At 35.5% G+C, this 23,456-nt stretch overlaps 1 protein-coding gene across 1 annotated transcript; it reads right to left on the bottom strand.

The window, feature by feature from the left end:
- Positions 1–7,397: 7,397 nt before the first annotated feature.
- Positions 7,398–8,330, bottom strand: LOC111544794 (olfactory receptor 4C16-like). Its single transcript, XM_023215448.1, has one exon. The coding sequence runs from the start codon at positions 8,328–8,330 to the stop codon at positions 7,398–7,400; it is 933 nt and encodes a 310-aa protein (XP_023071216.1).
- Between the last annotated feature and the right edge of the window lie 15,126 nt (positions 8,331–23,456).

Raw genomic sequence — 23,456 nt, 5'->3', positions numbered from 1 at the left:
CATAGCAAGTTGTCTGAGGATTAATATGTACACCAAGAACTTAATCTCACTTTTTTCAACTTCATTTCTATTTATTAACTCAAGTTAGTAAAATAACACTCATTACAACATGTTTTTATTAATATAATTTTATTCTACCAAATATGTATTGAATGCTTTTTATATACTAGGCTCTGTTTATCACTTTGGAAAAGTTTGATCTTTTAATCCCCATAACTATTCCATGAAGTAGGTAACAAAACTGAAAGAAAAATGAAACTCACAGAAGTTAAGCAGCTTGCCCAGGTTGCTCACTTATCTACCCTAAGAAAATGTTGAAAATGACAATTAATTGTCGGCATTAAATAATCAATTGCATATTTATTAAGTAAATTAATAAATATGACAAATGGAACCACATTGGAAGAGAGCTTGGGTAATAATTTGTAATTAACTTTTCTGTAAAATGACTTATGCGATGGTTAAGGATGTAAATAAAAGATTCTGAACTACACTAAAACTACTCATTTAAAAGAACAGCAATGTAAGTGAGGCTGGGACTTGAGATACATCAAATGCTGCAGTAGAAATCTCTTTCACTGATACGACTTAGCACTTATAATCAACACACCAAATGAGATGTTGAAAATGTCAGGATTTTCAACATCTATTCTATTTCAGCACCTATTCTAGAGTGCACTATTTTTCATAATATAATATGGAATGTAGTCTCAATAAGGAGAAAACATGCAATCTTCGGTGGTCGTTTGTTGTTTTTCTGTACAATGTCTAAATACTTTTGCAGATGCATCCTGCCTGCCTCATAAGAATACTAACGTCAAGTTGTGGAAACTGTCTTGGTGGGCTCTGAACTCTCATTTTCCTCTAAGTAGCCATAACTTTGCCATTTTCAGCATATTTGTGTAATGTTTGGATTGTATTATTTCTTCCCAAGTGTGTGAATATGACTCTCACTAGATTGATTATAAAACAAGTCCCCTAGGAGTTAATGATTGGATTGAAGCATTATTAGCAAATAAATGCAAAGTCAACACATTTTTCTGGACTATTGAGAGAAGTCATTTTCTTTTTCCTAATAGAGTTGCTGAGAGTACAGATACAGGACTCCTGCTTATAATCTTACCATGAGTGAAAAAAGCCAACACAGAAGGAAGCAGAGCCAACAGATAATTAGAAGGAACCAGTTTTATAATAAAATTTTAACATCAGAATTTACCTATTTCCAGACAATTTTATCATTTTTTATTTATTTTACGTTGTTGCTTTTTACATTTATTTAACTAATATAACAAATATATGTAAATTTACTACCCATACCAAAACTTAAACTGTTACCAAAAATTAAATATATTTTTAACCTCTTTTCTATCCTGTCCCTTGTCTCACCTTAAAGGTAGCCAATATCCTGATTTTGTTAATGCATAATTCTCTTATTGCTTAAAAATAAAACACATTTGCCTAAGACGGGTATGTTTTATAAAGATTTATCTGGTTTTGAATTTTAAAGAATTTAACATACTATATGTAGAGTTTTAGGAATTGATTTTATTTTGTATTCGGCGTTATTAAGTTTTATACTGGTTATTAAGTATAGTTGTAGATACATTTCTTTGATATACAGTATTGTTTGTGTGATTATTTCAAAATGGGTTTATCTCGTACTCTGTCAATGAATAGTTGACTTCAATGAATAGTACAAATGTGGATATTTTTGGAGTGTTTGTGAACCAACTTAGGAAGCTGCTCACACTAGGAGAGAAGGATTGGGTAGCAGAATGTCCTATATTTTTGTTATTGTTTTAATTAGAGGAACAGATAAATTTTTATTCCACAAGACAACTTGGGTTTGCATTTTTTACTGTCAATTTTAAAATGTCAATTTTTAGTCATTTGATCTATGTGATATGTGGAATAAAATTTCTTGAACACTAAAATAAACTGGTATCCTGCGAAAATGTGTGATCTAGAAGGTTAGATTTGAGGTATTTGATTATGCTTCTGGTAATGAGCAACATATCTAGAAAAATATACTCATCTACCCCTACATACCTACATTAATTAAAGATCACTTGCATAAGTTAGGAGAGGCATAATAATAAAGAATCTTGGAATATTTTATATCTTAGAATTCTTTCTTTCTTAGAATATAGACTGGACACAAAAGTCCAGTCAAGTAGAATAATATCTCTTGTCTGAAAAATTATAATGAGATGTATCATCTTTACTTTCTTATTTATTTGTTTCACGGCTTAATAAATAGATTTCCAGAACCTTGATCCTTAAATGAACCTGGTAGCTTCTATTGGAGACGTTGTCTGCAGTTACTTTAGCCTATAAGAAATTCTTTAAAATGAAGACCTCAAAAAGCTGGCAATCAAAGACTAATTTGCCTTTTCATGATGGTTTCTTGGTGGCCTTGGTTAACCCAGCTTTACCTCACTTTTCTTGCTTGTGGTTTTCAGAAAACCTGTAGATTGTGCTGGAAATGCAACATTCTGAGATAAGTGTGTGGAACAGCCCAGGCTGTTTCTGCTCCTCCTAGAACAGGATGTCCTACAGCTAGCATTTAAGCTAGTTAGGCGTCCTTGGGGCATAAAATTCAGAGAGAACTTGTTTTAGCCTCCCTCAACTATAGGCAACATGAGGCAAACACAGATGAGATTCCATCTGCCCTTGGCATCCTTTCTGAGCTTTAGGTGACCGGCTTGCCATGAGTCCTAGACTTTACTGTCACTTGCAGGCTATCTGTGAGTAATAAAGTGTAACTGTTTTGTCTCATCAGAGTCAGGCAAGTGGTGGAAATTACAGCCCAAGATGCAGTGGGCTGAAGTGTTCACACTCTTATTCCTGGTGAGTGGCATTGTGATAGCCTTTACTATCCTCCCCTCAGTGGAAGTCCTCGCTTGGGAATGATAGGCTGTGCACAGTAAATCTACTACACAATTTTCATTCTATTGCATCAGCTTAAAACTCAATATAATTTGTTAGATTATATAGAGAGGTTAAATGCATAGGTCAAGTGTTTCGCTGGTGTGTAATTTATTGGAGGCTTCACTAGTCTTGCCATCGTATCTGAAACTTTTAAAAAACCTCCATTTATGTTTAAAGTCTAGGAAATTAAAACAAACAAACAAACAAAACCCAGTTATTTGGAATCTCCAAATGTGTGGCCAGTGTCTGTATATTTTTGGTTTATTTTGTGGGCAAGCAGCCAGTGTAACAGTCATATATTTTCTTCTAGAAAAAAAAATCCTTCACTTTCTTACTTAGCATATATGCATAGTAGTGGAAAATTAAGGAGTTCACGATGCTATAGTCACGAAAAAGAGATAGTCTAACCCTTGTCACATAACTTCCTCCTTTAAAGAAAAATGTATACTGACTATCTTTCCATAGCAACACTTAGAAATGAAACTCCAGGATGTAGTCAGTGGGTGCTCTGAACCCACTGCAGATACACTGGAGACCATGTCAGAATGGGTGTGGTGGCTCACGCCTGTAATCCCAGCACTTTGGGAGGCCAAAGCGAGCAGATTACTTGAGGTCAGGAGTTTGAGATCAGTCCTGGCCAACATGTAGTGAAACCTCATCTCTACTAAAAAATACAAAAATTATCTGGGCGTGGTGGCACATGCCTATAGTCCCAGTTACTTGGGAAGCTGAGGCAGGAGAATGACTTTAACCCTGGAGGCAGAGGTTGTAGTGAGCCAAGATCACACCACTGCATTCCAGCCTGGGCAACAGAACAAGACTCAGTCTCTCTCTCAAAACAAACAAAGAAAAAAAACACTTCGGGAGACTGAGGCAGGCGGATTGCCTGAGCTCAGGAGTTTGAGACCAGCCTTGGCAACATGGTTAAACCCCATCTCTGCTAAAATACAAAAAATTAGACTGGCATGACAGCGTGCACCTGTGGTCCCAGCTACCTAGGAGGCTGAGTCAGGAGAACTACTTGAACCCAGGAGGTGAAGGTTGCATTGAAAGGAGGTGGCACCACTGCACTCCAGCCTAGGCGACAGAGCGGGACTCCATCTCCAAAAAACAAAAACAAAAACAAAAAAACACAGTCCCCTCCCAGGGAAGGCCAAAGCATCTGGTAGTGTGAGAGGACGAGATGAACGTGATAGCAGCCAGTGTTCTCAATTGAGTATGTGACTGGAGTCTAGGTGGTAATAATTGAGAATTCCCTGAGAATTGTGACCAGTTATGTTTCTCAAACGAGATCTAAAGAAGGACACAGACCTGAGATACATTCCTGATTGCAACAATTCCCACAACCATAGCTGATAGAGACCATCTCCCCCTAACACCTCTCATTCTAGACTTCTCTCACTCTTGGCCAAAACTTCAGTTGGTTTGGGTTGTCTGCCTTGTGCGGTGACTGAAAAATTTGTCTACAGGAGTTCTGTCCCTTGTTGTTATTGAGTTGTAGTTGCTGCAATTGTCTAGTTACAGTTATCCTTGGGTGTATAAGTGCTAAGAGAGATGCCACTACGGTCTCTGTGTTCTGAATACACTCATCTCTGTCCCAATCTATAGTGTCAACCCTAGCTGCTACTCCCAACAAACAGAATCAAGTACCCCAGCCAGAACAGTAACTCTTTTTTTTTTATCTGCTGATTTACTTGTATAAGAAACACAAAAGAGTGATTTCTGCTGTGTTCCTGGTAAATATTGTATTCTTCTCTAGAAACCAGGACCTCTGTCCTCATGAAACTGAAGACTAGGAAAGTGAGTTACTGGAAGTAACAACAAAAGAACACACTCTACTTTTATCCCTTGGATCTCAAAATGATGTAGGTAGGCCAATGGGAACTACACACCATATATCAGGGATCGGATCAGGATGCATGTACAGAATCCTGAGAATCGTATCCCATTTCCTTCAGAGCTGACTTCTAGCTATTCCCTTGATTGAGTTCTTAGCAGACCCTTCCCCTCTTCTATGAAGCTGGATGCTTAAAGGTGATGGCCTACATGGGAATATCAGTGAATTCTGAGATCATTGGAACATTTTATATCTCCTTTGCCCCAAAATGGGTACCAGATCCTAGGCAATGTTTAAGGGATATTACGTCAATGTATCAGTCCATCTGCAAGTTGTCAAATGTTGGTATACATGAAGACCATGTGGAGATGGAAAGCAAATCTGTGTCTACAGTGTTTATTGTTTCTGATAAGGAGAAATTGCTTCCACTTTCAGGATGGAAGAGGTCTTATATAATCAACCCACTATCAGGCATTTGACTATTTTCCCAGGGACTGGCATCACACCGAGTGTTCTGGCATGGAATCTGCTACTGGCAGATTGGACACTCAGAGGTGGCAGAAGGCAGATTAGCATTTATGGTAGGGAGCTCATCTTGCTGAGCCCAGGTATAGCTCACATTCTTGTTAGTACAGACACACTCTGTTCATGTGCCTTTTGTGCTGTCACTGGATATCATTACGATGGATGGATAGAGCACGGTTCATCCTGATCATCTGAATAATTAAATCCTACTCTCTTGTACATGTTTTTTAGTTAGTTCTCACTTGTATAGGTCCACTTACACAAGTCTTTTCTAGACCACTTTGCTCAGACATTTTGTCTTCCAGATGGATCAACAATCCAGGCACTTGCCACTGCCCCTGAATCAATGTACATCCATAATCCAAGACACCTCTCTCTCTTTATACAAGGCAGAAAACAAATTTGTAATTAAGGACTTTGCTCAGTACCATAATTTTTCCATGCTACTTATCTTTGAGACCACTTTTGAATTATGCTGTGATGGGCAACTGTTCCTTACAGATTAATGCCCATATGTTGAGATGACTTATCTGAAAACCCAACCAAAATCCTTTCCTCCTCTGTCCATTCATCATAGAGTACTCCCAATGTGGCCATACACATGAGTTTGGAAAGAAGCATTGATTTAACAAAAGTGAGTGATATGAGAATTAGAATCATTCACTTGTTCATGAATTATTCTTGCCTTCTGACCTGCTCAGGTCAACCTCTTACCATTTCAGGCTGTATATCCATCAGAACTTAAGATTTGTTGAATCCTATAATATCCAGTTCATAATGTGTAATTGAAGTTGCAAAGATTTTTAGCATTCCTGGTCGGTCACTCAGTATCTTTTGTATGGCTATTTAAATATAAGCTGATTTTGTCTTCTGTATTTATAAGGATTGAGAAGTATGCATTCACCTGCTGTCAAAATTTCTGTGATCAATCTAAATGCAAAGTACTCAGGAAAAGGAGCTGTGATTGAGACACCATCATTATCCACTATAGTCCATTTGGTTTTAGCGGAGACCAGACAAGTTAATAAAAGAGACAAATGGTGATAGCCATCTCCATTGCAGAAATATACTTTTCATCCAAACACCTCCATTGCTCTAATCAAGTTCTTTTCTTCTGCATTATTTGAAAATGTCACTAAAATAATTCATATCTGTGTTGCAACTATTTCTGTTTCAAATCCTAAAATTATTTTCTGGGGTTATCACATTCCTTGTTTAATCTGTTAATATTATCAAAGTTCCTACCATCAACTTTTTGCACTCTTTATTTGTAACCCACATAAATATCTCCACCTTAACTTGAGCTATGTATCTTGTAGTCATAATAGCCCTCTCTTATAAACAAATTACTGTAATTGTTATGATTCAAGAGAAACATTAATGCTTCCCCAAATTAAAAGTAAAAAGTAGATTTTACAAAAAGTGTAATTATATGACTACAACTCTAGGAATGAGAGCCTTCCTAATATCAAGAGCTCTTCCAGAAGGGTGAATTTTCTGTCTGGGTTCTGTCACTGTTATAGAAAGATCTAGGTAAACTTATGAACACTTATGATAAGATTTCAGTATATGTCTCAAGAAATTGAAAGGGAGATTACTTACATCATATATACTTCCCTTACAACAAGAAGTTTCTGCACTTATTTAAATCTGGTACTTTCTGCTGAGTCAGGAAGAACAACTAAGTTGGTCATCCGACATGACAAAACCAAAATATCTAATAAAGAAAACCATTCAGAAGAGGTAAAACTTGTCAGACTGTGAGTAACTATTAGCAGGGAACTCCAGAAGAAGTCAACATGGAGAAGAACAGACAAACCTCAGACCAAAGCCATAAATAACATTTGGCAGTCAGGAGAGCCAGAAACATGGCAGTAAAGGAAATAAACTTTATGTATCTCTTTGTACCTCATCCTGTCTCTTCCTCACATAAAACTGACTCAACATTACTCAATGTTATTTATCCACACTGTCTCTTTTCCTGGAGGAACTAGCACTCATGCTCCAAGACAGAGTTAAATTAAATCAACAATAAAGAGATAATATTCTCTATTGACTTCTTCCAGGTCATTCTGAACTATAATGAAGAATTTGGGACCTTCATTCACGTTTTTACATCTGAGATCAATTTCTTGCTCCACAACTTTCTCATGGCAGTTTTCACTTCTGCGTTCCTCAGCGTATAAATCAGAGGGTTGAGCAAGGGTGTTCCAAGTGTATAAAACACAGCTATCATCTTATCCATGGGGAATGTGGTTGCAGGGCGTGTGTATATAAATATGCAAGGTCCAAAGAACAAGATGACCACAATGATGTGGGAGATGCAGGTGGAAAGGGCTTTCTTTCTTCCTTCAGCACTGTGGTTTCTCAGAGAATGCAAGATGATGACATAGGAGAACATCAGTATGACAAAACTCAGTGTACAAATGGCCCCACTGTTGGAAACCAGGAGTAGGTTGACCACATAGGTGTCTGAACAGGCTAGTTTCAGCAAGGGCTGCAAGTCACAGAAATAGTGATCGATCACATTGGGGCCACAGAAAGGCAAACCGAGGGCAAGAAAAATCTGAGCTAAAGAATGCACACAGGATCCCACCCAGGCCACGGCCACCAACACACCACACACCCGGTGGCTCATGATGGTCATATAGTGCAGGGGCTTACAGATGGCCACATAGCGGTCAACAGCCATGAGGATAAGGATGAAGATCTCCAGGCAGCCAAAGAAATGGGATGTAAAGACTTGGATCATGCACTCACTGAAAGAGATAGTGTCATTCTTTGAAAGGGCATCCACAATCATTCTAGGGGCTATGGAAGTAGAGAAACAGGTATCAGATAAGGATAAGTAGAAAAGAAAGAAGTACATTGGACTCTGAAGTGTCCGGCTGGTCTTGATGGTGACAATAATCAACAAGTTACCCAACAATGTCTCCAAATAGAAGAAAAATATACTAACAAACACAATTTTCTTCCAAAAAGGATCCTGTGTCAACCCGAGCAGAATGAACTCAGTAACACTATTATTCAGTTGCATGGTTTTCATGAATGAGAAGAGGCAAATATGAATTTTTTTATCTGAAAAAAATAAAGGAATTAATTTTTTGTATGCTATGTGACGTTATTAAGCATTTTACGCAAAATTGAATATTTCTCATCAGGGACATTAGTGGTTTCTTAATAAGTCACTTCAATACTTTGTTTTTTCAATTTTAATGACCATTTCATAGGGTTACTATGAGTCTCAAATATGCTTATGAATACCATGCTTTACTTTAGCATTCTTCACATACAAGCCCTTGTTAACTTTGACATCATTCTGATTATTTTCCAACTCAATGTATGTAAAAAGGTATGAATCTCTTGTAAATTAACTTCATTTTTTTCCACTTTCAATAAATATTAGCATCTATTTTTTGCATGGTTTATCACTCAGCATTTAGGATATAGTAAGCTGCCCTTGGAGATCCATGATATGAAGTCCCACAACACCACCATCCCACACAGAATGTTTTATTTATATATAGTTTATGATTACAGATTCATATAGATATATATTATTGATAAATATATAATAATCTCAACTTCTAAGCAAAATTTTCCCCAGGTTAAAAAGAGGCTAAGGAAACACCCACAACCTCTAATTAATATGCTTCTACTTTGAAGTGTCATTATGATTGTACTGACATATACTAATAAATAAAAATGAATATCCTTTGATAGTTGGTAATATCTTAAATTTTCCATTTCTAATTTTCTCCTTCTTATGTACTAAAACACCTCTTGGAACACTCAGAATTCCTGAGTTTACATTTATGTGAAAATAAATGAGAATGGGGTACTACTACTCACTAGTTTATGATTTCACAATTTAAGTTTTCAGCTTCAGCATTTTGTAACTGGGGTTGTTTGGAAGGATGTCATCAGAAAGTTGGTGTAGGCCTGGGTCATAGCCGTAATCCTCAGCAGGTTTTTTATTATCCACATATCTGAAAACCCTGTGTTCCTAGAGCAGAGCAGAGATTCAGAAAAGGGAGGAAAATGTGGTTTTAGAGAAAAGATATTATAGTTAGTCGGTAATTGACTTCTTCAATTTTTTTCTTTTCCAGAAAAGTCAGTGATCATTCAACTTTAAAATGTCACTTCTTTCAATGAAGATTTGTTTATTTTAATGTGGAAAAAATATTATCATGAGGCTTCACTTTCAAGAACAAAATCTTTACTCTAGATCTTTCTTGTTAAGATGATATTGGAAGGTATGTATATACACATCAAAATATAACTGGAAGTGTAATTTATTTAAATATAATCTAGAAGACATACTTAACCCATTGTATTTCTCCCCAGTTCCATCCTTACCTACAAAACATCGTGCTGAAAGTTGTGAGCTGGCCAAAGTAAACAGTATGATAGACAAAACAGATACAGAATTCCCCTTATATATATTTATTCCTCTCCCTGGATAAATTTTCCTCTCCTGAACAGATATGAAATTTACCTTATTTTCCTCCAAAAAAAGAAAAAAGAAAATGATGAAGTTATTCATTTTGAAGTGCTCAGAATAAAAATGTATACGTATCTTTGGATACTATAACTTCTGTCAAGTGCCTTAAACTATAAGGGAACTGAGTTGGTATGTTAATCATTACAATAAGCTATTTTTCCCTTATTCATTTAAAACCGCAATCCATCAAAAAGTGTTTGTACTTGAGAAAAACGTGGTAGACTTTGGAGGCAATGGTTATTTTCACCTCTAATATTCCATGATTTTGAGCATTCTGTTGAGTGTACAGCTGTTGGTCTGCATATTCGCAATCCCATCGGGCTATTTCTAGAACAAGGTTATCTATATTATACATTTGGATGTAGCATTTTTAGGTAAATAAAAATTATATATATAATTTAATTAACTTTATTTTTTATTTTTTACTTTATGTATAATTTAAAATTATATATATAATTTACTTATAGTTAACTAACTATAATTAATTAATAATTATAAATCCTCATCAAATATTTGTTCAATAGTTTAATCAATAGTCAATATCTGTCTTCTTCTCTGGAATTCCTTTCCATTTCTAGCTACTTCAACCATCTTGACACTTCAAGACCCAACTATGAAGAAACCTCCTCTAAGTGGCCTTCAATAATTGTTTTGCGATAAAGAAAATTACCTCTGCTGCTTTTTAAGGCCTACCATTATACTTTTTCTTATACCATTACACATAATTGCTTAAAGACAATTATTTGTGTACTTCTTTTAACTTCCTTCCTGGAATAAGAATATTGGAAAGCTAGGTGTTCCCCAGATATTACTTTCCACTGTACCAAATCCAGAGTCTTGTATAACATAGGTGCTTGGTGTTTTTGATTTGAACATTCTCTCTTATCTCTAAAAATGTAATAGCAGTATCTGGTTATTTTAATGTTATTCTGATTGCAAAACACATTCACATCATTAATTTACTTGAGCTACTAATAATAATAGACTGACAAAAATACTTCTCACTTAAAAAGCCAAAAAACAAAACAAAACAAAACAAAAACAAACAAACAAAACAACCAACCTGAGATCAATTTTAAATAACTCAGTCAAGTAGCTCCATGACCTGGAGTAGAAGATGTACTCTGCATAGCATCACACCACCATGGAAGGCTTTGGGACTCTGACTCTCATAAAAATGATAATCTCAAGAACTTTTTTTCTTTATATGAATCCTTGGCCCTTAAGAGATGCAAGGAGAGCCTTTACATTTTTCATAGCCTCCTGATAGTAATGCACACTTTTGTGCCTGTGTGTGTGTATGATTCTACATTCATTTTTTTTCCAGAGGAGTATTAACAGCTTTCATCAAGTTCTCAAAGGAATCAGACACAAAAGTGGGTTACAATGGTCTGGAGACAAAGCAGCACTAGTAATATATCATATCTTCTAATAACTACTGCATTTGCTTCAATTTCTCAAACAAGATTAGCTAACTTTAAGATGACAGCCTACACTGGTCAAACAATAGTAAACAGGCAACTGAGATGTTGGAGATAACAGAGAAGAGCTGAAAGAAAAGCAACCAGGACACCGTGGAGGACAGATGAGGGTAGAATTCAGGGTTAGGAGGCTCCTTCTATGCTTTTATGTGGTATTGCAGCTGCCACAGCGAGAAGCTATGTTTTCCTTAAGGATTCTCTTAAACTACCCAGCCCTCTCCAAATCAGTTATACTAGACTTCTATATTTGAGAGAATCCCTATTCTCATTTATTTCTATGCATAATTTACCATTCCCTGCAGTAAAGAAAACAGGTTGTCCCAAGCTGCTGCATCCTGCAAAATGCCAAATTCAAGCTTGAATTCTGTCCTCCTTGGCACCTCACTGTAGTCAGTGAATCCCATGATTCCGGCTATCCAGCTAAGGCATGCCCTGACAAACAACCCGGCCTGAGAAATGGAAGGCTGTCATGCAATTCAATGACCGTTATCTATGCTTCCTATATCAGGTTGTTATTCCAAATATCATAAAATTAATATTTAATTCATTCTCTTTCCAAATCTTACTAAATAGAGAGCAGGAGAAAAATGGAGTTATGAGGGTGCTTAACATGACACGTGGGCGAAGGCTGGGCAGGGACAAATGTTGAACAAGAAGGAAGATTTTTTAACCCAAAATATTATCAACAACATTCCTACCACATATATAGCATATTATTTTTCATCTTCAATATTTAACATTAGCCTCCACATTTTCAGGCTTGCTCTAAACATTTCCTGAGGAGTATTTAACTTTTCATATGAAATCTCAAATGTATGTCAATTACAAATTATACTGTGGTACCTTTCAAGAAACAAGGAAGGGGCAATAATTCTATGCTGTGGTATACAGTATGCTCTTCAAATCTGTCACTGGGAGGAAAGTTTGGTATTCTCCAGAAACTATGTTAGAGTTGCTATTCTCTATTAGCCTTTTCGCTAATTGTTTAACAGGCATAATCTTTCCTAAGTCTCCAGTACTCATCAACCTTTAGTGAGTGCTTATCTTGCCCAGGTACCTTACATTTTTTAAAAAATGGTGAACTTTTATTCACTCTGCCATCTCGAGAAACTGAACTGAACCTTAAGACATGGAAAGTATCCTTTTCTCCCCACACAAAAATGATGGCTTTTCATATGACTAGCTCTCATAAAATATTTTTTGAGTTCAGAAGATGACTTTATTCCAAAGATGATGTTTCATTCCACATTAACAGTAAACCTTTAAATTTTGAGTTATTTTTTCCTGTCCTTTTTTTTCTCAGAAAATTTAACCACTGTACAGTTACAAGACACAGAAATATATTTTTAAATTATTTTGAATTAATCTTTAATAACTCTCTGAGCTCACAAGGATGAAAATAACCTGTCACTTACATGTCAGAAGAGTCTCTAAATGAGTGTTGCCTGTACATCCCTTTTTGAAAGCAGCCTTCACAGAGAATATATTTTAAAATGTTTCATTCTACAACCTTGAGGGAATAGTTTAACACGTAATGACTGAAGAGATGAGCATCGTAGAGAGAATTATTCCCTGAAGTTTTTCTTTAGTTTGCCAATCAGAAACTTCTCAGGTGTTGTGATAAATTTAGTTTTTGCTTTGTATATTTAGTCAAAACAAAAGTTAAATTAGCAAGTTAACAGCAAGTTAACCCTTCTCATATCCAGTAACCAGATAGGTACAAGAATGTGGAGGTGTTAGTGCTTCAGGCACACCAAAGGTACCAGTGAAAAAGAGGAGAAATGTAATATAGGTGATGGAGAGGGTAAGAGAGAACAGGAAGAAGAAAAAATGGTGTCACTGGTTAAAAAAAAAAAAAGTGGTTTACCAAGAAATAACTCTGCACCCACCCAGTGCCCTAACTTGCCACTCCCTGAATTAGGAAACAAACATTTTTAGCTCCTGTAACACACTTGTAGTATATTTACAAGTACAATCTAGAGAAGGCACAGTGGTATTCTGAAACTAGAGATTCTATTCTGTGGGCTACAGATAAATCACCACCAATGAACCACAGATTTATAGCAAGTCAGCTGAGGATTAACACATATGATCAGCACTGAATCTCATACATTTTTTAAAATTAATTTCCATTTTATTTACTAACTCACGTTAGTAAATAAAAACATGTATTAAGGAATAAACTTTGTTGAAATAATATTACTTTACCAAATTTTTATTGAGTACCTTTTATATACTTGGCTCCATGCTTTTCACTTTACGTAAGTTGTATATTTGAATTCACGTAACTATCCCATGAGGTATGTGTTAATGTTGACAACAAGAGTCAAACTCTGTAAAATATTTTAAGAGATTTATTCTGAGCCAATTATGAGTGACCATGGCCTGTGACACAGCCCTCAGGAGGTCCTGAGAACATGTGCCCAAGGTGCTTGGGGTACAGCTTGGTTTTATGTATTTTAGGAAGGTATGAGACATCAATCAAATACATTTAAGAAATACATTGGTTTGGTTCAGAAAGGCTGGACAACTCAAAGTGGAGACTTCCAGGCTACAGGTAAATTTAAACATTCTCTGGTTGGCAATTGGTTGAGTTTATCTGAAGACTTGGGATCAGTAGAAAGGAATGTTCGAGTTAAGATAAAGGATTGTGGAGACCAGGTTTTATTGAGTGAAGGAAGCTCTCAACAGACTTCAGAGACAGCAGGTTGTGAAATGTTTCTTATCGGACCTTAAAGGGTGCCTGGCTCTTAGCTGATTATCTCCTGTATCTGGAAAGGAAGTAAGGAAAACAAGAGTAAAAAGGATTTTCTTTATAGAATGTAGATTTTTCCCACAAGGAGCAGTTTGGCAGGGCCATTTCAAGATACGACAGAGAAACAAGTTTGGGGGTAAAATATTTTGATTTTCTTCCTTGTTATATCAGAGTCAGATTGGAAAGTAAGTCATGACATACAGTGTCAAATAAAACCCATCTGATGAGAATTTATGGTTTGTAGGGCATGACTCCCCAGACCACTTAGATAGAAATTTGAGTAAGATGAAAATATCAGAGCTTAGTCCTCAGTAATAGCATTTCACATGAGAGAAAACTGAAACTCACAGAAGCTAAGCAGCCTGCCCAGGTTACATATTTAGTAAGTTCAGTATTAAGATCCATAATAATTACTGTTTTATTCTGTGTTTTTTCCTCTTTCCACATTTTTTTCATGCTAGCCTAAGACCACAGAGTACTAGAAAGTGATGATGAAAGATATTTAGAATGGCTGAGTAGTGGTATCTCAGGTTGAGGATCTTAGAATAAAAGTAAGGTAATGAGGACAGGTTGAAATTCAGGCAACCATGGCATATACAAGTAAAAATATTCAGTAGACAGTTGAATATTTTAAGTATAAATTTCAAGTCAGTACTGCAGAATTTGATTTGGAAATCATTATTTGTAAATGACAGTTTAAATCTTGAGGTTGTTTGAGGTCATCCAAAAGAAACAGAGAGATTGAAGAACTGAGCCAGAACCAAAATGTTGTGTTGCACCAAAATTTAAAAGAACCCCCGGAGGTGGAGAACAGTCTCCCACACCCTGCCTCCAGGCTGACCCCATGACAGAGGCTTTATGCAAATCACTGTGGCTCTAGGTACCATGACATCATGATTCCAGTCTTCAGAAATACTCCACAGACACAGGCTCCATGCCTTCCCAGCAGCAGGTCAGCCCCAGGCTCTCGGCTTGTCCCAGTGCTCCCAGGTTCCAGGGACCCCAGGGGCCAGGTATATTCTAGCAGACCTAGGCACTAGGACTACCAACTAGACAGTAGAACCTGGATGGTCTCCACCAACCAAGGCTCCAGGACCACCCATTCAGATCCAGGCTCTAAGCCAGCTCCCTAGATGAAAACATAAGCCCACCTCTGTAGACCTCAGATCCATGCCCACTCCAATATCAGGCCCATTCCCATGAATTCAGGATCCAGGTTCAGCCCAGTGGACTAAGGATCTAGGCTCAGGTACTGGAATCAGCACCTCAATGTCTCCCGCAGAAGCAAGTTAAACACCAGGACTGCTCCTGTGGAATCCCTCTGGTCAGACTCCAGGTCAACAGGTCCTGGAGTCCAGTCTGGAGTGGATCCAGACTCCAAACCAATGGAGTGGACCAAGTTGCCAGATCTGTTGACTTACTGACTCAAGCACCGGAAGAGTCTACCTGAGGAATCCAGCAGCAAGTCCACCTGCAGATCATGCAAAATGGCCTAGTCAGAATCTTTGGATAGGTTGATTGGTCAAGCCATTCTCAGACAAAGCCAGTCTTCAAAGACTGAAATAAATCTCTACTTCTTCAAATGCACAGACAGCAATGCATGGTAACAAGTATCAAGAACAACCAGGGAAACATGACATTACAAAATAAACAAATGAAAACACTGACCCTAAAATAATGGAGATGTCTGAACTGCCTGAGAAATAATTTAATGTAATTTTAACAAGATCTGTGAACTTCAAGAAAATACAGAGAAATAATTTAACAAAATCAAGAAAACAATACATGACCAAAAAATGAAATTTAATAGATTGAATTTCAAAAAAAAAAAAAAAAAAAACCAAAAAAAACAAAACAGAAATTATGGAGTTGAAAAATAAAATGAACAAAAGAAAAAATGCAAGAGTAAAACATTAACAAAAGGATTGATCAGAGGGAATCTCTTGAACTTGAAGGCAGGTTATTTGAAAATATACAGTCAATTAAAAATAAAGGGAAAAATGAAAAGGAATGAAAAAGCTTATAGGACTTATGGGACATCATCAAAAAAACAAATTTTCAAGTTATAGGAGTTGGAGGAAGAGAGAGAGAGAAAGATATAAAACTTATTTTAAAAAATAATAGCAGAAAATATTCCAAATGTAGGGAAAGCTCTAAATATTCAAGTACAGGAAAGTCAAGTCTCCAATTAGATGCAATTCAAAGAAGATGATACCAAGATATAATCAGTACATCCAAAATCACAAACAGAAAATCTCATAGTAGGAATAATTTAGTAAGACCAGCAACAGCTCAGCAGAAGCCTCCCAGGTCTGGAGATAGTGAGATGATAGATTTAAGCGCTAAAGGAAACACACACACAGACACAAACACACTCACACAAAACTACCAACCCGGAATAACTTACCCAACAAAGCTATCCTTCAGAAACGAAGGAGAGATAAGCTGAGGGACTTCACCATGACCAGATTAGTTTACAACAAATGCTAAAGAGAGTTCTTCAAACTGAAAGAAAAAAGCACTAACTAGTAACATGAAAACATATGAAAGCATAAAACTCACTACTTAAAGTAAGTACATAGCCAAATTTAGAATACTCCGGGACTACCATGATGATGTGTAAATCACTGACATCTTTACTATGGTTTATTGACAAAACTATTAAAATAATAGTTATGACAATTTGTTTAGGGACATATAATACACAGTGATGTAAATCATGACACCAAAAAAAGTGTGAAGTGTAAATTGAATAAAAACACTCATTTCATGTGAGTGATGTTAGGTTTTTATCAGCTTACGATAGGCTATTATAACTATAAGACTTTTATGCAAACCTCATCATAATCACAGAGCAAAAACCTACACAGAAGATGAAAAAGAGAGAATCAAAGTATACAACTAGGGAGAAATCACCTAATCACAAAGGAAGACAATAAGAGAGGAAAAAGGAACCTAGGATCTAGAATACAACTAGAAACAATGTTTTAAATGGCAGTAGGTAAGTTCTTATCTACCAACAAATACATCAAATATAAATGGATTAAATTATCCGGTCAAAAGACATGACACAGAGTGGCTGAATGGATGAAAAGGAAAATAAGAAAAAAAAAAAAACAAAAAACAACAAGACCCATTTTCTTCTGCTGATAAGAGACACACTTCAGCTATAAGGAAACATATGCATTTTAAAATATGGGCCCTTTCACTGTGCATATTCCTATTGTGTTGCCTTTTTTTTTCTGAGACTCCAATTATATGCGTATTGAATCTTCTTTGACTGTTGACATTTCACTGATTTTTTGTCTATCCTTTTCCTTTCTTTAATTTTATTTTTCTTGATTGTTTCCCTAATTATTTTTTGTATACTTTATTAAATTATATTTGTGTTTAGTCTCCCTTTTCTACTTTGTAACTGTGTCTTGATTTCTCCAATGGACTATTTCTTCAATTTGTTTATTAAGTCTGCCCAACATTTTTTAGGTATAAGTTCTTTTTATCTATTTATATTTTATTTAAAAATTTTAATTCAAGATATTTTTAATATTTAAAAATACTTATTAACTTCTATTTAATTCAATCTGAAGTGTTATGGTATAATTTCCTTCTGTTCTTTTTGGTATTGTTATATGGAAACGTCATTTTCATTGGTTGGAATATTTTGTTCTTATTTGCTGACTCCCCTCCCACCCTTACAGTAGCATTGCATGGATAGAGATTTTTTTGTGTGCTAACTTTGTGTACTATGATAAGGGTTTCGTGTGGCTTAGAAAATTTCCGGTTTTAGATTGTTATATTCTAACATTATAGTGTGTATGTGTCCCTGTGTGAGTTCCTGGTGTATGTGTTTATGTAGAAAGATAGGTATATATGTAGTTTGATTGATAGATTTATACATAGATGTCTATATATAGGTAGATAAGTACAGTCAGCCATATTCGGTCTATGAGTTCCACATCTGTGTATTTAATTAGCTGCAGATAAAAAATATTCAAGAATAAAATTGCCTGTGCACTGACCATGTATGGATGTTTTTTCTCAGCATTATTTCCTAAACAATACAGTAAAACAACTGTTTAGATGGTATTAGGTGTTATAAGTAATCTAGAGATAATTTATAGTATACCAGAAGATATGCATAGGTTATATGCAAATACTATGTTATTTTATATCAGAGATTTGAGTATCTGCAGATTTTGATATCCAAGGAGATCATGAAAGCAGTCCCCCATGAATACCCAAGGACAACTACATATACACACACATATAGCTGTGTATATATCTAAATACATAAATATACACAAAAATATTTATAAAATACTACCACCAACAAACTTTGTTGTAGTGTGTGTGTGTGTGTGTATGTGTGTGTGTGTGTGTGTGTGTGTTGTTTTAGGAGAATCCTCAATTTATTTGCATTACTTCCTCTTTCTTAACCATTACAACTCTACAGGGCAATGTCTTCTTTCTACTCTCCTCCTTTTCCCTGGAAATAATTTTTCTAGGCTTTTCACAAGAAGTTTCATACAATTGGTAGGCTTTTTTTTTTTTTTTTCTAGGTAATGCTATTTTCTATCAGGCCTTGATTTGGTTTTTAATTTTTTGTTATGAGAGTAGAACTTTCTTATTGATTTTATCTGTTTGACCCCACTAGTAGGATTTCTATTTTCCTTTTCTAAGCTGTCTCTTCAGACCTTACTCTACATGGAATTATGACATTTTGAAATTCAGTTCTTTTCTTCTGAAAAATATTTCCCTGCTCATATTCAACTTTCACTTCATAGGGTCATCTGTCTTACAGTGATGCACAGATGTGTGATTTATTTATTTACTTTCTTTGATCTGAGTGGTTTTTGGGAGGGTGGATAGAAAGAGTAACTTTTAAGTGCTGTTATTAGCTTAAAGCTTTTTTCTGTCTTTTCTATAGAACTTATTATTTATCTTCATTTCATTGATATAGCTATGCACTATCATCAAATTTATTCTGGTAATTGTCCTATGTATATCTTCTATAATAATTTTGCAATTTTGATCTGGATTATCCCTGTATTATTTTTAATGGCAAGCTTTTATATTTTTAAATGAAATGCCTATTGTTTAGTAAAATATTGTTATTAATTTATGCTTTTATTCTGTCTTCAAGGAATTCTATTTGCATATATTTCCATTTTTGTTGACTTTACAGTTTTTAATATGTTAAAATATGGTCATGTTTTATGACTGCTCATGCGTCTGTGACAACTGTTTTCTTATTCCTGGTACCACTCTGCCCTCTAGTGGCTATTCTATTTTTGCCACTTGTAACAGAAAAATTTATTCTCTCAGCTACTCTTTAGGAGGTAGAGTTTGTACTTCTAGACTATGTGAAAACAAAATCTACCAATTACAATTGACTGAGAATGACACAGCAATTAGACAAGAGTTGACTTGGTAATATTGATGAAAAGTAAAATATTTTGTTCTCATTATTGTCAAACTAGGATAAAATTTTAAAAAAACATTTCTTTATGCAAGAAAGAATATTGAAGTAAGATTTATTTGTTAACCTCTTATTTAATTTGTTAGGTTTCCTTGGAAAATCGTTAAAATATTCAAGTTTTGGTTAACCATTTGTAATATTTTTGAAAACCTTATAAATACATTCAGAAATTATTTGAGAATTAAATGGTATAAAAGTTTGATTTGTAAACACAGTTTTGCAAAATGGAAAGGAAATGCAAAATGCAAACTGTGATATATAGGTATACTTAAAATACATATATGTGGTTTGTGCATAATGTATGTATATGTTTCTGTATTGCTCGATCCTTCTCTGTATGTATCTATGTCTGTCAATCTATCACCCGGCTTTCTATCCACCTGTCCATCATCCATCACCCATCTGTATTTAAATTAGTGCTTCCCTTAAGCCTCTGTTTCAAGCATCAGGCATAAAGAGGATTTTATTGCTCAGAGGCAATAGCTCCGCATTTATTTCTCCCCAAGTCCCTGGGAAGCAGTAATGTTTTTGTCTCTATAATTTGATGTTTCTAGGTACCTCATACACATAGTATCTTACAATATTTGCCTTTTGTGTTTGGCTTATTTCACTTAGCTTAATGTTTTCATGGTTCATCCATGTTGAATCATCTCTCCATGGACGTTTGGGTTGTTTCTACCTTTGAGCTACTGTGAATAACACTGTTAAGAACATTGGTGCACAAACATATGTTTGAATCTCTGCTTTCAATTATTTTGGTACGTACTGGAAGTGGAATTGCTGGGTCATGTGTATTTTCCTGTCTAATTCTTGGAAGAACTACTCTAGGTTTTTCTAGAGCAGCTTCACCATTTTACATTCTCACCAGTAATATTCAAGGGGTCCAATTCATTCCATCTCCCCTAAAATTGGTTATTTTCCACTTTTTTCTCCTTTTTCTTTTCTTTTTTTCCTTTTCATAACTACCATCCTAAAGGGTGTGAAGTGGTAGCTGTTTTGTTTATTTGTTTATTTTGGTTTTTTTGTGTGTTATTATTGTCATAAGACCAAATACATGAGCTCGACTTTCAACAGAATTTTAATTTTATGCAATATGGTATAAAAAAACCCTCTAGGCACAATGTTGTACAGCAGAACTCTAGAATCTGTTCATTTTAAATACATGAGTTGCTGTTCATTGTGGTTTTGATTTGCATATCCCTAATTATTAGTGATGGGGATATTTCCACACGCTTTTTGGCATGTTTGTAGCTTCTCTGAAGACATGCATATTTAAGTTCTTTGCCTACTTTTGAATTGAGCTCTTTTTGTTTTGTTGATTATAGGAGTTTTAAAAATATATATTCTGTATCTTAATAACTTAGAAATAGAATTTCAAAAGATTTTCTCCTATATTTTGGGCTGCTATCTTACTCTGTTGGGAGTGTTGTTTGAAGTTTTTAATTTTGATGAAGTCCATTATATGTATATATATATGTGTGTGTGTGTATATATATATATGTAAACACTTTTGGCATCATATACAATAAATAATTAACAAATTCAATGTCATGAAGTTTTTCTGCTAAGTCTTCTCCTGACAAGGTTTGGATCCGTGTCCCCTCAAAATCTCACATAACCTCCAGTGTTGGAGGTAGGACCTGGTGGTAGGTGATTGAATCCTGGGGACAGTTTCTTATGAATGGTTTGGCACCATCCTCTTGGTGCTGTTCTTATGACAGTGACTGAATGAGGTCTCATGAGATCTGGTTATCTCAAAGTGTGTAGCACCCTCCTCTCCCATCTCATCCTCTTGCTCCAGCCATGCAAGATGTGCCTACTTGCTCTTTGCCTTTCGCCATAATTGTAAGTTTCCTGAGACCTTCTCAGAAGCCAAGAAGATACCATCATCATGCTTCCTGTACAGCTTGCAGAACCATGAGCCAATTTAACCACTTTTCTTTATAAATTACCCGTTCTCAGGTATGTCTTTATAGCAATGTGAGAACTGACTCATGTATCTCCTAAGAGTTCTATAGTTTTGGCTCTTACCTTTAGGTCTTTGATCCATTTTAAGTTAATTTTTTGTTCATTGTGTAAGACAAGGGTTCAAATTGATTCTCTTGCAGGAGGTTAGTTTTCTGAATACCATCTGTTAAAAAGACTGCCCTCTTCCTATTGCATGATCTTGGCACTCATGTGTAATACATTTGACCACATATATGTATGTTTACTTCTGGGTTGTCTATTCTATTAGCCTCTATATCTTTCTTTATACCAGTAGTTGACTGCTTTGATTACTATAGCTTTTTGATAAGTATGAAATCACAAAGTGTGAAACGTCCAACCTTGTTTTCCTTTTGCAAGAGTGTTATGGCTATTTAGGGTCTCATGTAATTCTGTCTAGATTTTAGAACGGATTTTTTTCTATGCAAACAATGTCATTGAGATTTTCATAGTTTTCAATGGATTTGCAATTGCTATGGGGTGTACTGACATCTTACCATATAAAGGCTTCAAATCTAGGAACATAAGATGACTTTTCATTTATTTATGTCCTCTTTAATTTCTGTCAGCAACATTTTATACTTTTCAGTGTATTATTCTTTTGTCTGTTTGGCTAAGTTTATTCCTGAGTATCATTCTTTTCTATGCAAATGCAAATAAATTGTTTCTTATTTTATTATTATTTTTTTTTTGGAGAGGACTTGTTCTGTGAAAGTTAAGAAATGCAACAGATTTTTGTATGCTTAATTTGTATCCTGGAATATTGCTGCATTTGTTTATTAGTTCTAAGAGTTATGTTGGGTAAATGTGTTCACCTGAAGTCAGGAGTTCAAGACCAGCCTGGCCAACATGGTGAAACCTCATCTTTCCTAAAAATAAAAAACATGAGCCAGGTGTGGTTGTGGGTGCCTGTAATCCCAGCTATTCCCAGCTATTCAGAAGACTGAGGCAGGAGAATCTCTTAATCTCTTGAACTAAGAGGTAGAGGTTGCAGTGAGCTGAGATCGCGCCATTGCACTCCAGCCTGGGCAACAAGAGTGAAACTCTGTCAAAAAAAAAAAAAAAAAAAGTCATCTGCAAATTTCTAATTTTTTTCTGTCATATTTGGATGCATTTTGAAAACCTTTGTTGCCTAACTGCTCTGGCTAGAACCTTTAACACTATTTTGAATGAAAGCAGTGAAAGCAAACATCCTTGTCTTATTCTTTATCTGTGAGGAAAATCTTTTAGCCTTTCCATCTTTGAGTATTAACTGTAGGCTTTTCATGTATCACTGGCCTTTAACTTGCCAAAGATGTTTTCTCTATTCTTAGTTTTTTTAGTGGTTTTATTATGAAAGTGTGGACTTTTGTGAAATTGCTTTTCTACATCAATTGAGAAGATCATGTATTTTTTCATTTATGCTGTTAATGTGGTGTATTACACTGATGAATTTTAATGTGGTAAACTGTACTATATTACATTCCAGGAATAAATTCCACTTGCCATGTGTTTAATTTTTTTTTTTTTTTCCCTCTCCTCTCCCAGCTCCTCCTTTTCCCTTCTGTCCACTCTCTCTCCCCCACTCCTTCCCTCCATTTTCGCAGACTGGGAAAAAGAATCACTGGATAAGTGACTTGACCCCATCACTAGTGAGAGAGCCAAGGCTTTAACCAGTGTTTTCCTTATTCCAAGCTTCATGGGTTGTCCACTACTGTATGCTCCCCTCCATCTAATTCTCTTTCCTCAGTAAAATCAAACTTTGCCTTTTTTTTTCTCTTTTTTTCTTTTCTTTTTTTTTATTTTATTTTATTTTTTTTTTATTATACTTTAAGTTCTAGGGTACATGTGCATAACGTGCAGGTTACATATGTATACATGTGCCATGTTGGTGTGCTGCACCCATCAACTCGTCAGCACCCATCAATTCATCATTTATATCAGGTATAACTCCCCAATGCAATCCCTCCCCCCTCCCC

Source organism: Piliocolobus tephrosceles, chromosome 13, assembly GCF_002776525.5.
Source record: "Piliocolobus tephrosceles isolate RC106 chromosome 13, ASM277652v3, whole genome shotgun sequence".
Taxonomy (NCBI): domain Eukaryota; kingdom Metazoa; phylum Chordata; class Mammalia; order Primates; family Cercopithecidae; genus Piliocolobus; species Piliocolobus tephrosceles.
Note: the sequence above shows the minus strand (reverse complement) of the source record. Positions and strands in the feature narration are given on the sequence as shown.